Source organism: Peromyscus maniculatus, chromosome 2 (genome assembly GCF_049852395.1).
Source record: "Peromyscus maniculatus bairdii isolate BWxNUB_F1_BW_parent chromosome 2, HU_Pman_BW_mat_3.1, whole genome shotgun sequence".
NCBI classification, from domain to species: domain Eukaryota; kingdom Metazoa; phylum Chordata; class Mammalia; order Rodentia; family Cricetidae; genus Peromyscus; species Peromyscus maniculatus.
In genome coordinates, this window is record NC_134853.1 from 118,274,855 (window position 1) to 118,290,296 (window position 15,442).

General features: G+C 43.1%; 1 protein-coding gene and 1 long non-coding RNA gene across 5 annotated transcripts in view; one reads left to right on the plus strand and one right to left on the minus strand.

Annotated features, from left to right (window-relative positions):
- The window catches only part of LOC107400839 (uncharacterized), a 214,642-nt gene that overhangs the window by 197,357 nt on the left and 1,843 nt on the right, over positions 1–15,442 (minus strand). The gene's annotated exons all lie outside the window — the stretch shown is intronic.
- Nfia (nuclear factor I A) overlaps positions 11,226–15,442 on the plus strand; it is a 347,864-nt gene continuing 343,647 nt past the window's right edge. For all 3 annotated transcript variants that reach the window (XM_006974032.4, XM_042271440.2, XM_042271442.2), the window contains exons 1-2: positions 11,226–11,381; positions 11,684–11,752. In XM_006974032.4, the coding sequence (XP_006974094.2) occupies positions 11,241–11,381; positions 11,684–11,752 (210 nt within the window). In that variant the 5' untranslated portion in view covers positions 11,226–11,240. The remainder of the gene's footprint in view (positions 11,382–11,683; positions 11,753–15,442) is intronic.

Genomic DNA, 15,442 nt, shown 5'->3' on the forward strand with positions numbered 1-15,442 from the left:
TAGGCAGAGCACAGTTTCCATACTTCTGTGATTTGGAAAGAGGTGGGCATAAGAGGAGACACATGTAAAGTTAACATGTAGGCCCACATAAAAGCACCCCATGCACTCAGGAAAGCCCTGCTCCAGGGCAGCCGCACCTCTGTTTCCTCTTCTCGGAAAGCCCCAGATTCCTAGGCTTCAGATTGTACAGGACTCCGACAGCTCTGTGTTCGATATACAAAAATTCAAATAAGAGCACATGGGAACAGAAAAGCTAGGCACTACAGTGGTCTTCAGCTTGTAAATGCTGCCCTGTAGTCAGACCCAGGACTTTTTACAGCATCATCTGTATATATACATAAAATCACTACTATGAACTATGAAGCTCCTAGCCAGTCAGAAAAACTTTTTTAAGGAGAAGGAAAAAAAAAACCCACAAAGCAAACTTTCTTACTGTGGGACAAATCTAGCAAGAGTCACAGTATGCTGTTACTTGAAAGCTTTTGGTTAGGGAAAATGAGTGTACAATTCCATGAAGTCAATAAACACTGTCCTGGCAATTACAGTGTTTCTCAGTTGTTTTTTAAAGTAATATAAAAATACTCTTAAAAAATCTTCACATTTGTCTTACTGGGACTGTTCTAAATCATCACTGGAGTGCTTTTTAACTTTCAACATGGGGTCCAATTCCTATGTTAAACCCCTTCTGTGAGAAAGGAAGGGGCTGTAGTCATTGAACTTATACTCTGAGACATCTTACAGCAGTGTGGTTATGATGGGACATTTTTCAAAGGAAAGTTTTGAGCACACTAAAATGACTAGAATGACCTAGTCACAATATCAAAACAATGCAGGCAACTGTAAAACTGTAAGTCCAATTTAGCTTTGAAAGAAAAAGATAAGAAAAAGGAGGGTGAATTTCATAAGCTCTTCAATACTTCTCCAATCAAAAACATTTAGCTTAGGAATCAATAGGTAGCTCCGTAAATGTTATCTACTAAGAAAAACTCTACTCTGGACATGCTACAAAAACTTTTAAAAGACTCAGGCAGTATTCTAAATAGCACTTGATATTACAATATGCCTCGATCATCTGTAACATAAAAATACAGCTATCACCTCAAGTTCTGACCGTTAGAAGCTAAATATTTTAGGGCATTAGTGATTATAACATACTCCTCAATATTCACATTACATTTTCAGCTTAGTCCACTATGTGCTGTTCAATAAGAGTTTCAAAAGAGTATCACTAATGAAGAATTAGAAATGAAGAAAGGCTGGGGGAGAGATGGAGCCATGTCACATGTCACATGTCACGTGTGTTCATGATCTAGAGAGGGTTACTATGCTAGTAGCCTTATGGCTGATAAGATAGCCCAACAGTGCCTCAAACTGTACTATGTAAAGATCAGTTCATGCCTTATTCCCCCTGTCTGCTTCCCCAGACCCTAAGGTAACATCTGGCATATCAGGCACATTCAGTAACTATTTCCAAACTTGAATTTATTTGATAGTTGGCTGTTGTAGAAATGTTTTTTGGTAGTGGTCAGGGACAGCTGAAATTTTTTTGTTTCTCAGACTGGAGAGATAGATCAGCAGTTCAGGGCACTGGCTCACCTTCCAGGGGACCTGGGTTCAATTCCTAGCACCCACACAGTGGCTCATGGCCAGCCCTAACTCCAGTCCCAAGGATCCAATAGTCTCTCCTGGTCTCCATGGGCACCAGGCACTCACATGATGCACAGGCATAAATGCAGGCAGAGCACTCACAGGCACAAAAGAAATCATTTTTAAATTGTTGATGGCGGCTGTCTCATGACAAATCCACACATGTTTGATGAACTGTCAATATTATTTCTCTTGGGAGGACTAGCACATTAATGGGCATATTGTCAAAACCAGAATTACACACCACTTTTCGGCTTCTTTAAAAACTTCTTTTTCCACCGCACAATGCAAGGCACATACCAAGTGCATGGGAAACTTGAATTTTTCCAGCCTCAGTCCGACCCTGCTCGTAGCACAGCAGCCATTGCAAGCGTGCTGGTCACACTAAGGCCTCTTTGTAACTGGCTCGCCTTGTTCTCTTTCGCTGTTCTTCCCTCGGCAAACACAAAGCGAAATGCTGTGCCAAATAACAAAATGTTCCAAAGGTAAACGCTGTTCTTTCCAGCCTCATTTCACTGATTAGATGACTCCTAATATCTGCAATACAGCAAGGACTTTTGCATACTAAAACCCAGAGTATCCCCCCCCCACTCCAGTAACTCATTTTTTTTTTTTTTAAGAGTAAAAAACCAAGTTGCTTCTTGGTCTATTAAAAGCAATGGCCTACTAGGATCACTCACTGTTTTCTTAGTTACAAAATTCTGTGGATGCAGCATGTGTATAACTTTCAGAGTAAAGAGAGGCGGGCATATAAAAGGAGCAGACAGCATCACTATCTAGTTCTATGATTTTATACCCTATGCTATCTCTTCATTTAGTTCTAGATAGGAGCTGACTATCTACTCTGTGCTGGCTGGAATCCTCTCTCTCTCTCTCTCTCTCTCTCTCTCTCTCTCTCTCTCTCTCTCTCTCTCTCAGGCAACACTGGCCTCAAGTTCGTGTTTGTCCTGCCTTAAGCTCTTTCCTAAGAGCTAGGATTACAGGCATGCAACACCACCCCTGGCTTCAACATGAGACGATTCATAAAGAATAAGTTACGAAGTCAGAATTAAACTACCTCAATTAAGGGGAAATTCCCATTTAATGAAATACTTGTTTTCTGACGCTATGCCACAAATATAAAAATTTGTGATATTTAATTTGTCTGTGTTTGTGTATGTGTGTATGAGAAACAGAGAGAGAGACAGAGACAGAGATGGACAGATGGACAGACAGACAGACTAGAGACAGAACCCAGGGCCTTGTTCTACATCCCAGAACAATATTTTTTAATGTAACAGAGGAACAGTAATCTCCCATCAGAGCTGTTTATTGTAAATTGCTTTAGTGTTAATGGAACTAAAATGTTAATTGACAAACAAAGGAGTGCCTTACCAACCACAGCAATGGCCTGAAGACATCACTGCACTCCCACCAGGTGAAGATTCAGCAGAGTAGTGTTCACTTTAAGAGAAATGGCAACTTTCCCCACCACTGGGCAGAGATGTACAATATAGGGTTTGTTTTTTGTTTTTTTTTTGTTTGTTTGTTTTTGCTTTTGTTTTTCGAGACAGGGTTTCTCTGTGTAGTTTTGGTGCCTGTCCTGGATCTCGCTCTGTAGACCAGTCTGGCCTTTAACTCACAGAGATTCATTCACCTGTCTCTGCCTCCCGAGTGCTGGGATTAAAGGCCTGCGCCACCACTGCCCAGCAGGATTTTTTTCATCAAGCTGTTTACTAAGTATCTTTTGCTCCAGGTTAGCCTCTGGTTCATTTCAACCAAGTTTACTACTTTTTTTTTTTTAAAGAAGGGCCAACAGTGTGGCTCAGCGGGTAGAGTGCTCATGTAACCCCCAAAGCCTTAGGTGTGATCCCAAGAACCCCATAAGCTGACAACAAGCCTGGAATGGCAGCAGTATGAAGGTAGCTAAAGGAAGATTAAAAAATTCAAGACTCTCATTGGTTATGAAGTTCAAGGCTAGCCTGGAATATATAAGACCTTGTTTGTTTGTTTGTTTGTTTCGGTTTTTCAAGACAGGGTTTCTCTGTTTAACAGTTCTGGCTGGCCTGGAACTTGCTTTGTAAACCAGGCTGGCCTGGGACTCAGAGATCTGCCTGCCTCTGCCTCCCAAGTGCTGGGATTAAAGGTGTGCACCACCACTGCCCGGCAATTTTTTTAAAATTATTAATAAAAATTTAAAAGGGAAAATAATATAACAAAGGAGGAAAATGATGAGTGGCTTGTTACTAAAGCTCCAAAATCATTTCCATACTTCTACCACGGTGATTTTTCTAGAAAAAGAAATCTGGTCTTATTACCAATTTCTTTGTATCTCCTAGTGATTCTCCACTGCTCTTTCCTGGGCTTTGAGACTGACACCCACCTACTCTGCTTGATTCAAATAGGAACAAGTACAACAATTCAACAACACCATTTGTTAGAGTTCTCCTTGCTGACTTTATTCTGGGAATCTTGTAAAAAAGAAAAGTCAAAAGAGGCAGCAGAGCTCCTGGACCCAGCTTGGAAAAGAGACTCTGAAGCCAGCACCCATGCCAACCTGTTCCCAGTTCCCAGTTCCTCCCTTTCTACTTTTTGACGAGTTGTGTCTTCTTAATATCAGCACGAATGTGCAAAGTCATGGGTCAGAGGTGCCCAAACCCAGCTATGCTCTTCTTTTCCTGTTGCTGATTGTCTGCTCTTACAGACATCCATGTTAAACTAGGTAAGTTCTGTCTCACCACAAGGGGAGCACTGCAGTTACCAGGCACTTGACCTGGCTGAAGAGTTCTAGGACAAGGTCCCCATCCATCCCACCCCCTTATTTATCCCTTTTCCCACACGTAGAGAGCATCATAGTGAAGCCTGACCTCTCTGTGACCACACTGTCTATGGTGTATAGCGCAACAGTGGCAGAGGATGGGTTGGGAGGTATGTGCCAAGCTTTCCAGGAGTCGAAAATCTGTGTTGCTTTTGGAAAACCACTCCAGACTTTCATAATATTTTATGGATATTGTATATTTCATAAGTTCTTACTCTTTCTTCTTTGATTATTAAGAAACTCAAGGTAAAAATCGTTTTGTCTCTCTCCGTGTGTGTGTGTGTGTGTGTGTGTGTGTGTGTGTGTGTGTGTGTATACATATGTGTGTGAAGGTTCATGTGCCTGTGTGCAAATGTGGAGGGCAGAGGAGGATATCAACTAGGCTGGCTGGTTGGCCAGGAGGCTCCCAGGATCTACCTCCAGTGCTGGGATGTTAGTCACATAAGTCCACAACCACATTTATATGGGTGGAGGAGATTCAAACTCAGGTCTTCGTGCATGTTTGCCTGGGACCCATTGAGCCATCTCCCCAGGCCTCAAGGTCAAATGTTAAATCAACCTTAATAAAGGACATAGGACCTCACTGCATGGGCTTTAGATGCTGTTCTCATTTTCACTTATTTGTATCGTGTGTGTGTGTGTGTGTGTGTGTGTGTGTGTGTGTGTGTGTAGTATACATCCTTTGATGCCAATAATCTAGAAAATATAGACGAGAAGAACATGACTGAATAGTGTCATTCTTTGACCTCACAGGCCTCTAGAGATGAGCAGCGATTGGCAGTCCGGGTCCCCACAGAGCTGAATCTCAGGGTTTTGATTTTGTTTTTTGTTCTCCAGTTTCTCACTCACAATTTCACTGAATCCTCCTCGAATCTTATGAAGAAAGGAAGGCTGATGATATTTATGTTTTACAGAGGAGTAAGTCAGAGGGGCTTGCCAGAGAAACTGACCTGTCCAAAGTCACCAGTGGTAGAAGGCAGAGCCCATAACTCTAAACACAGCGTCCTCACCTCCGCTGTTCCCTTCAGCCTCCCTTGGTGTCCTGGAAATTACCCTTTACTGTCTGCACACGCTGGTACACTTCTCAGTACCAGCCTGGACTCTGTTTTAATAACTCAATGTTTCCTTGCTTTCACTGGGTTCACCAACAGTCCGTCTCTTTCCCGAGTCTTCTTTCAGACACTGACAGCAGACACAGTCATGTGCTCCTTCCCTGTTCCTGCAGGGTAGGTAGCCTCTGCGTGACGTAACATGCCTGGCACCGGGCAAGGGCCTGGTTCTTTCCCAGCGGTGTGGCCACCTCCTCAACTCTGCCAACTTCGGCGTTGTCCTCTGCAGAACGTGGTGGCTGAATCCTCACGGGTTCCCTTTCAATATTCTCCTCCCTGGTGACCCCAGCAGCTTACTGAGATGACAGTCTGTTCAGTCTCTTGTAGCTGTTGTGTTGTGTCCAAGAAGAGAAGGATAGGGGCCACATGTCTGCTTTTGATTATGATTACAGGCTGTCACCACGAAAATTGTACTTTAAGAAATTCAAAGTCCACATTCCTTCCTAAAGGGGGCATCACAGTGTAGAGCTTTGATGGGGAATGCTAAGTGAACTGGATGTTCTACCCAACTTTGACAAGGGTATGGGAGCGTGATTATCTCTCCACAGCTTGCTGAACCTTAGTGTCCTCATCTATGAGATGGGAATGGCACCTATTCAGCGAGAAGGTTAGAGGTGATTGGCATCGCGTCCTGTGAAAGGCAAATTCAGAGTCTCTCTTGGTGCCACAATTCTCCCCAGCGATAATGCCCTCTCTAGCAAGGGCATACATCTAACTTTGCTCACTACCACAGCATTGAAGGTGGGAGAGGCAGCCATTTTCTGTATTTACCCACATGTTTACAGCTATCTATTAAGGGTCTACTATGGGCACTTTGTATAGACATATACAAGAATGAATAAAATAATTGTCTCTATGAGTATATATAAATAAATAACTGATATTTAACAAATAGAGCTTTAGATGTTAGAGAGATTTTGACCAATTCCACCTAAAAAAAAAAAGTGAGAAGTAGCATAAGTTAGCTGTTGAAAATGAACGGAATAGAGAGAAAACATCAGGAAGTTCTGGGCAAGATGGAATCACACTCACCCACGTGCTCACGCACGCATGCACAAGAGGGATAAACATATATGGTATGTCAGAAAGCAATAAAAAAGAAAAGAAAGACATTGCTTGTGGTAAGGATGAGAAAGCAAGAGGGAGAGAGTGCATAAAAGGAGCATCTGGTCACCAGGCGGTGGTGGTGCACGCCTTTAATCCCAGCACTCGGGAGGCAGAGCCAGGCGGATCTCTGTGAGTTCAAGGCCAGCCTGGGCTACCAAGTGAGTTCCAGGAAAGGCGCAAAGCTACATAGAGGAAACCCTGTCTCGAAAAACCAATAAATAAATAAATAAATAAATAAATAAATAAATTAATTTAATTTAATTTTTAAAAAAGGAGCATCTGAAAAAGAAGGTTGAGGATAAAATTCAGTAGTAACTCCTAAGCTGAGGAAAGCCCTCGGGGTTTCTAAGAGATAACAATTGAAAGGAATTCCCAGATTTTGTTACTCTCGTTTATCAGTCCACCTGTAATCTCAGGCCACAGAGGCTTACATATAACTCTCACTGAGGAAATGTCTCTGTCAAACCAAGTCATTTAGAGATTCGCATTCTTCCATTGCTTTCTTGCCTCCTGGGCACTGTCTTAGCCCTTCCTCGAGATGTTTGGGCCTCTCTTTTGCCTTTGGGAAGGTCCATAAACAAGGCAAATTTCCTTTCACGAAGGGACATAAGAACTGGGTGCCACACACGTGCCATTGAAAACTTAATCACATGTCAACTACTTCCCCAAGAGGAGGACTGGTCAGGATCAACTCTAAGACTCGAAACTGTTTATCTATATATCCAAGACAATAAGACAGAGTGGGGATGGGGAAGGGGCAATATATGCCCAAATTTGCTTACTTAGGGGCCTTATTAATTCCTAGATTTAATTTTGCTTATGAAAGTTATCATTTATAATGCTATGTTAATCCTGTGACTGCCCATGTTAATTGGTTTGCTTTAAAAACTCATTGGTTGATCTAGGACCTACACAGGGAAATTGAGAAAATAGAAATATACACTTTTGTTTCAATGTTCCATCTTGTTCACAATTAGAACAAACTGATTATCAAAAAACATCCTGCAATTTTGAACAGCATCTCAAAATTCTGTCAGGCTCTGGTGTTCTAGTTTCTGTCAATGGCCTGCAAGAAGATTAGGGTTCTATTTGGGTCAACAAAGCAGAATTCCTGGAAGAGCTGACTATTTTCAAGGCATAAAGCCAAACTCCGTGGAACCTCAGGCTCACAATGAGGTTAGCAAATCCGAGTCACCCTTCTTGATGAGCACCTGCTTTTTGGTATGGTGGAACAGAATTTACTTGGATGCAAATTCAAGATTTAGGACAAACCAATCAGGTATAAATACTCGATATAGGAGTACTAGCCATTACTGGTGTGATTTTTATATTATTAAATCAATTATTAGGCGGAAGGGCATGGTGGAAGTGGCAACTTGTGAACAGAGAGATCCTCTTCTGCCTTTATAGGTGGGCACGTGGACACCGAGGAATGTCTGGGAAAGTGTTAGTTCTCAATCGTATCGTTGATCAAATGCCTTGACAAGTGTCGGCGGCGACGCCTCTCCTTTCTTACTTCTGTGCCACTACCTTAGCTCCTTCTGGTTGTGATCAATACCAGAGAGAACAACTTTAAAACCGGAGTCATTTGGGTTCATAGTTTCTGAGGCTTCATTCATCCCACAGGCCTTGGTTCTGATTCTGGGCTTGTGGTAAAGCACAAGCTCATGGCCTAGGTTGGGGGCGGGGGGGTGGGGGGGTGGGGGAGTGGGGGGGTGGGGGGGTGGGGGGGGTGGGGGAGTGTGGGGGTGGGGGGGGTGGGGGGGGTGGGGGGGTGGGGGGGTGGCGGCGGCGCAGGTACTATGAGTGCAAGTGAGGGTGGGAGTCACTGGGAAGAAGCTACTCACCTTCATGGTGCCCAGGGAACATAGAAAGAGGAGCCTAGGATACGACATAGCCACAAGGCCACCCCTCCAGTAATTTGCTCCCCTAAATCTAGGCCTCATCTCATTCAAGAACCTTCCAAAATAGCACCACTAGCTGGGGGACCTTAGCAGAGGACTCCATACCCAAACCTAACCCCATCTTCTACAGAACCTTATTTTCATGGTTTGCAGATGAGCTAAGGGCTCAGGTCTTCACCTTCTTCAGCCCCTAAGTGCTGGCTCGCTCTCTCTCTCTCTCTCTCTCTCTCTCTCTCTCTCTCTGCCTTCTTTACTAGAGTGAGCTTCCTAATCAGCAAATTTTATTGTATTTCTTTCTTTAGCTAAATACTTTTGATGACTTCCCAATCTTTCAAATGAAAACTTAAATTGCCCATAAGCCTCTCCACCATCTTGCCTTAGACTGACCTTGTAACTTGTCATCTAGTTACTATAAAGCAAGTCAACACAAACTAATCAGCCACCATGCATCACTTGCATACATTAACTGGAGAGGGATGACCTGTTCCTCCCTTGTCTGACAAATGCATACTTTGGGTTCATCACCAATATCATTTGCTCTTTCCCAGCCCTCATGACTCTATTGGCACAGCCATGTAGACTTGGTCACTACTGTCACACACAAGTATGTATGTATGTGTATGCATACATACGCATATATAATAATGTCATATCAATGTGTTTAGAACATGGCTCAATATGATGAATCCAATATATACATAGTAGGTGAATGTTTCTCATCTTCCAAACAAGGAAGCTGATATTTGCAGAGGCTAAATAATTTGTATAAAGTCACATGGTATAACCAACATTAAAACCTAGGATGGACTCTGAAACACATGGTATGTTGTTGAATAGATGGACATCTGCAAGATCACTTTGGTAATGACTTCAACCTACCACATTAAATCAGGATAATGAACTGCACACAGTCCACAGAAAACTCACTGTTGCCAACTACTTATGAGGCCTAGCTTGCTCAGCAGTGTGGGTTATTCAGACCATGGCAGTGCAGGAGGAACCTCCTGGACTAATCTAAGGTTCTTAACCTTTGACAAAATGGCTTTTCGTTCTTACAACAGGTCAGTGTTCTTTTTTTATAGGTGTTATGATAACTGTTTGAAGGCAACAGAGCCTGGTACCAGTTGAAGTAGGCCTAGGGCATTCTTTTATTACTAACTATTGTTTATCATCACCATCGACATCATTATTACCTAAGCCATTCTATTTAGTTTATTTCTGAGTCAGAGTAGTAGGCCAAGTGGAAGTGGATGCTGGGTAGACACGGACTGGATGAAACGCCACAGGCTGTGCAGAGTAAAAGCGTATCCTAGTCTATGAAAAGCAAACCACAACTGCCACTGCTTGTCTAATCCCAAGGACAGCCACAGTAAGATTCTTCCCAGCAATGCAGCACCAGCTGACTAGTTGCTAAGTGCACGACTGAAGTGAAAATTATGATTCAAAATAAAATGTGAGACTCCTCAAGCCTTTACTTTAACTGTGAGAGGTCTTACTAACTGATTAGCACCAAGGACGGTTATGGAAATCAGAGGACCAGGATGTTTCTTAGTCCTCTTGGCTGGATAACATTTTTGTTTTGTTTTTTTCTAAATCAGGTGAGCTAAGTATACAATTTCCAGTAATTCATTTATTCCGCAAAATATCCAAAGTGACTTAAGGGACACTAAACAAACACATTAAAAACAGCGACAACAATAACAGAGTAACAAAAAGTGCAAGTCTAGTGTGACGTTTTTCCATTTAAAGAGATAACTCCCTTTAATGCCATTGGTCCGTGCTCTGCACCAAAGAGTACTTTGATGCTTAAAACAAACACATAAAACAAGTTTGACGGTGAAATAGCCACATGACATGGTCGTAAAGAGTATGGGTTAGTGGAATAAGACAGGTCAATGGGAAGCAGAAGGATTTCTCACACCAATTACTAACATGCCCCTCCCTCAGTCATCACCCTTTCAGCTCTTTTCTGGGGGGTAAGAAGGGGAGGGATTGCTTTAGACTTTGTACAATCCAGGGTTTGTATGAATATTGATAAATTAGGAGTTTGGCGATCAAATTAGAATGTTGTTAAAGTATCAATGCTTTACAGGAGCTTCATTCTTGCTGGAGTCCACCTAGCCATTCTGTGTTCCATCCTCTAGAGAGAACAGGGCCTCTCTCCTGTTCTAAACCCAGGACGAAAGCCTTATCTCATTGAAGTTCTCTGACATTTTGCTCCTTCTTGATTTAATGGACCAGAGAGGATCTTTAACTCCCGGTCTACATCAGTGCAAATAAAGGTTAAATCTCTCACTAACCATCATGAACTAGTCTAATAACTCACGAGAGGCTCTGGAAAAAGAAACCAAGAAAGCAGGTGTGCAGGCGTGATTAAAACATGCAAAACCGGCATGACTGCGGGCAAACGTTCCGTAATCTTCCCGTCCCCAAAAGCCTGCTGCAAGCTCCGCAAGCAAGGAAACTTCCCCTGCGCCAAAACCCGGATCCCAGAAGCCAGGCCTACAATCCAGGGGCCGTTCTGCTGCCGGGAGTCCCGACCCGAGCTTGCGCTGAAGGCCAGGGCTCCCATTGGCCACACGCCGTGGGGGAGGAGGAGACTGCGCCGAGCGGGAGGAGGGGAGGCCCGGGCCTGTCCCTGCCCCCTCCGGCCCCTCCGCCTCGTGCGTGGTTACTATGCAAATTGCAGCGATTGCGGAAATAAACAAGGGGGTAGGGAGAGGAAAGAGGGGCTGCCGAAAGGATCGCAACTTCTGCAAAGTCTCTTACAAGCACACCAGGCAAATCCAGAGAGAATCTGAGAAGCAGCCAGCCCGGGTTAGATTGGATCGCTTTCAGAGAGGAGAGCGAGAAAAAGAGAGAGAGAGAGAGAGAGACCGCGAGAGAGGGAGAGATTGTGTGAGAGAAAGAGAGAGAGAGAGAGAGAGAGAGAGAGAGAGAGAGAGAGAGAGAGAGAGAGAGAGAGAGAGAGATCTGCAGTGGCAGAAGCCTTTTGATTTGGAGTTAAAAAAAAAATTATCCAAGAAGCCTGCAATTGGCCAGCAGCTTTAAAAAAATCTCTTCCGGGTTTTCAACGGTTCCAAGTTTATTTAGCTATTTTTTTTTAATGCAAAAAACAGGGGACAAGCTATGAAGCAATTCGTCTGAGCATTTTAAAGTTTCTCACGTACTCTTTTTACATTGCAATGGTACGTGGTACATCTTAAACTTTCTATTTTACATTTATACTATATGCGTTATATAAACAACGGTAGAATGGTTATGCTTAATGGCTAAGACTTTTAAATTTCTCTAGCTCGAATATGCACTTAAGTGATTGCTGGGTAAATGTCTATTGTGATGGTTTTCTTTTAAAGATGCAGCTTTGTGGATGGCGTTTTTATTATGTGCAGCAGAGACCGGGTTTTTCTTTCTTTCTTTTTTTTTTCCAGGATTTGAAAAAATTGCTGAGCTTAACAGATTTTTTTTCCTCCTAGCGCTTGCTCGGTTCCAGAAAAGGGGGGAGGGGAAAGGGGGAGATCCTGTACGTGCTCTGCTCTGTTAAAGACGTTTGGCCTCTGCAGTCAACCTAACCCGAAAAGAAATGTCTGGACCCGAGAATAATTGACGATTCGATCCTCTAATCAATGAGACAACATACGAGATTGACAGAAGCTCTATCCAATCATGAGAAAGCTTGGGTATACAATGGCTCGTAATAGCCATAGGGGGCGGGACAAAGGAGATCTGAAGTTCTCTGCAGTTCTGAAGGGGATGGTGTGTGTAGTTCAAGCTGTCAAAGATACCAGCGCTTCCGGATTTAGCAATCACAAGAGGAAAGAGTTTTTGAGTTTAAAGGAGAAAAAAGCTGTTTGGGGGATTTTTGCATGAATCCTGTGTGCCTTTTAACTTTGCTCCTTTGGAAAATTCTGCTAGAGTAATATTTAAGCTTGCATTAATTGTTGTTTTTAATACTCGGAAGTTGGTAACTTGTAGAAGGAGAGGTTTAACTTCTTTGAGAAATATGCCTTAATTTGGGGAATGCACTGAGCGTTTCAAAACTTCTCACTGATTCTTTTAGAATCTTTGGCATATCAAAGGAAGAGAATGCTTCATAGGGGATGGACAGTTGTTCTGTAGATTGGAAAAGGAGGGGGGAAGGAGTGGATTTTCTTGAATTCTACTGTTTCAGATGATGGTCTGAAATGCAAAGAACATTTTAAGACCTGCCAAGTTCACATTTCTTCTTGTTACCACAACAACCCCACTGGAGGGTGCATGTGTGGAAGATAACTGACTCCCTCTTTAGCTGCAGTCTGGCCTCTTGGTCATGTCCTTGACATCTGTATGGTGGAAACCAACTGCCTTAGTTTGTCTTGGAGATGTAACTTGCATCTTCTGACTCAAATAGATCAATCACCACCTAATTCTGTAGGGAATGGATGGAAAATAATAGGGATTTCTTAGTGTGGATTTAATACTCATCCAACTACTTCCCTGGGCCTTGGGCCTTGCAGTCAAACCTGGTTTGAAAAGTTGATGTGACAATTCACTTGTATGCTCAATTCAGCAACATGATTCAATTGGGGATTATATGCAAGTAAATCTGCATGAGTTACCAGCAAGTCAAAAACTAGTGAGGAAAATGGTAGTTAATAGAGTTAGTCTTGGTAATAACTATACAGCAAATGGTATTGTCACTTAGGAATCCTAGCCCCATCTTCATTACTTTGGGCATTAAAATCTAAATCACATTAATACAATTTCCCAATTAAGTAGACTAGAAATGAGAGGTATCTCAGATGTATGTAGAAGTGAAACTTTATTGACGTAATTTATACATCTAAGAGGATTTCACTAAAGCTGGCAAGGTAACGTTTCTGCAAATAAAACAGTAAATGCAAGGCTGGGCTCCGTGCCAGGGAGAATATGGATAGCAGAGAGCATGGCAGGAACCTCCGTTTTGCAAAGACAATCCAGTTTCAAGGCAGCCTCCTACCACTTGCAAAATAAACGATTGGAGTAATGTTTCCAATAAGGGGTTTACCCTTCCTAACAATGGGTCATTTATATGATTGCAATAAACTAGTTTTCATGTATCACCTGTGTTTCCTACCCCCTCTTTTCCCTTCTCGTTGCCCCTCCCTTTCCTCCCCCTTCTTTCCCTGTCCTTCCTTCCTCTCCCTCCCTTAGTATCTTTGTGAACTCTAGACAAGGATTTACTTTTGCAACCTAGAAGAGGGGAGAAAGTTAGAAATGCTTTTTACCCTGCCTGTCCTCTTCAGGAACATCTGTTTCTTTGTGTGTTTAAATTTATGCCTGTTGGAGAGAAAGTTACCAGAAGCCATTCTGTAACTGTAACTCTTCTACGGTATTTTTCTCAGTCTAGTTTGTAAGGGCTGTAGTTGGAACTGGGCTTTGTAGTGTTCCCCCGCCTTCCACCCTCCTCCGGAGCGGGGGAGGGAGCGGGAGCTGGCACAGATAGGAGAGAAAGCAGGAGCGGATGTGGAGGGCTTTGGTGCTGAACTTGGATCCAGCCCTTGCCTAGAGGGCGCAAACAATCGTCCCATATCCAAAAGTCTTACGAAGGGCGCCAAAAGTTACTTAAGATAATATTGCTAACCGCAGAATGCTGGAAATCGCGGGCACATCCACCGCTGCAACAAAAGAAGTTTCTAAAGTGGAAATATCAGCATTCAATTACTTTCCCCCATTTAAAAAAAGAAGGCACGGCGAAAGTCATTTATTTTTTTTTTTTAAAAAATTCCCCTTGAGAATCAAAAGTAAGAATCTTTGCTGTTCTGAAAAGACACATGTCAAGTGTATCTTTATATAAATAATAATAATAATAATAATAAACAATCCGCTTTGGAAGAGAGTTTCCCCAGAGCACACACAGGACAATAACTTGTCACTGTGCCTCAGTTACATGTTGGGTCCCTCAGCCAGAAACTTCTGTCGAGGAAACTTGGAGAGTCTTGAAGTTATAGATCCCAGTAAAGGTTTTCATGGCCAGGAATGTTTCTCTAACTCCTCTTAGCTTGGAGGACATTTCTTCCTTACTGAAAGACATGAGGAACCAAGGAAAGGTAGTTGCTTAGTTTGGCGAAATGGACGTCCTACCTAAGGCTGAAGTTATTCTTTTCCTTCAATCCTTAATAAGTAATGGGACAGGTTTCCAAGAACATTCAAGGGCAGAAAGAGGGTGAGAAAGAATGGGTTCTCGAGTTGGGGCAAATACTGTAGTCCCAACCGGACTAGAGAATAAACAAAACTTTTGAGATGCGGGCTGTTGCAGAACGCTTTAGTTGGCCTTCTCTAGTAGCATTTGCCCCTCCCCGCCCCCCGAAAAAAATTCTGAATGAAAAATGCCCATACTCCATCAGTGACCCTTCTGTCCGGTAGGTAGGCATGCCTGCAGACTCTAGCCCTGTTACCTCCACCAGGGAGCAGATCCCTGCTCTGTGTGCCAGTGTCTGTCGGGATCTGGGGATTTCTGAGAAGGGTTGGTAAATACAGAAGGCTGCAAAACTTTAGGAAGGAGAAGAGGAGAAAATGAGAGTTTGGAGGTGACAGGTATACTTTCTTTTCCCCCTTCAAAAGAAAAGAGTCTAAAGAGAAAACATGAAGTTAAAAAAAGAAAAAGAAAAAAAGAAAGCTGGAAGAGCAGGCTTGTTGGCAAGGTGCCAAACCCTAAAACCGCCCCCCCCCCGCGCGCGCCAAAACAATACTTTAGCAAACCTAAAATAATTGCAGGAAGCTCTTTTCCATTTTCAGAAATACTACCTGGGGGGCGGGGAGTGGGGATCCGCAAAACGCACCCTTCTCGAGGGTGTCTGGGGAACGCGGACTCGGATGTTAGACCATGTCCAGTTCTGGGCTCTCATTTGGGGATACAA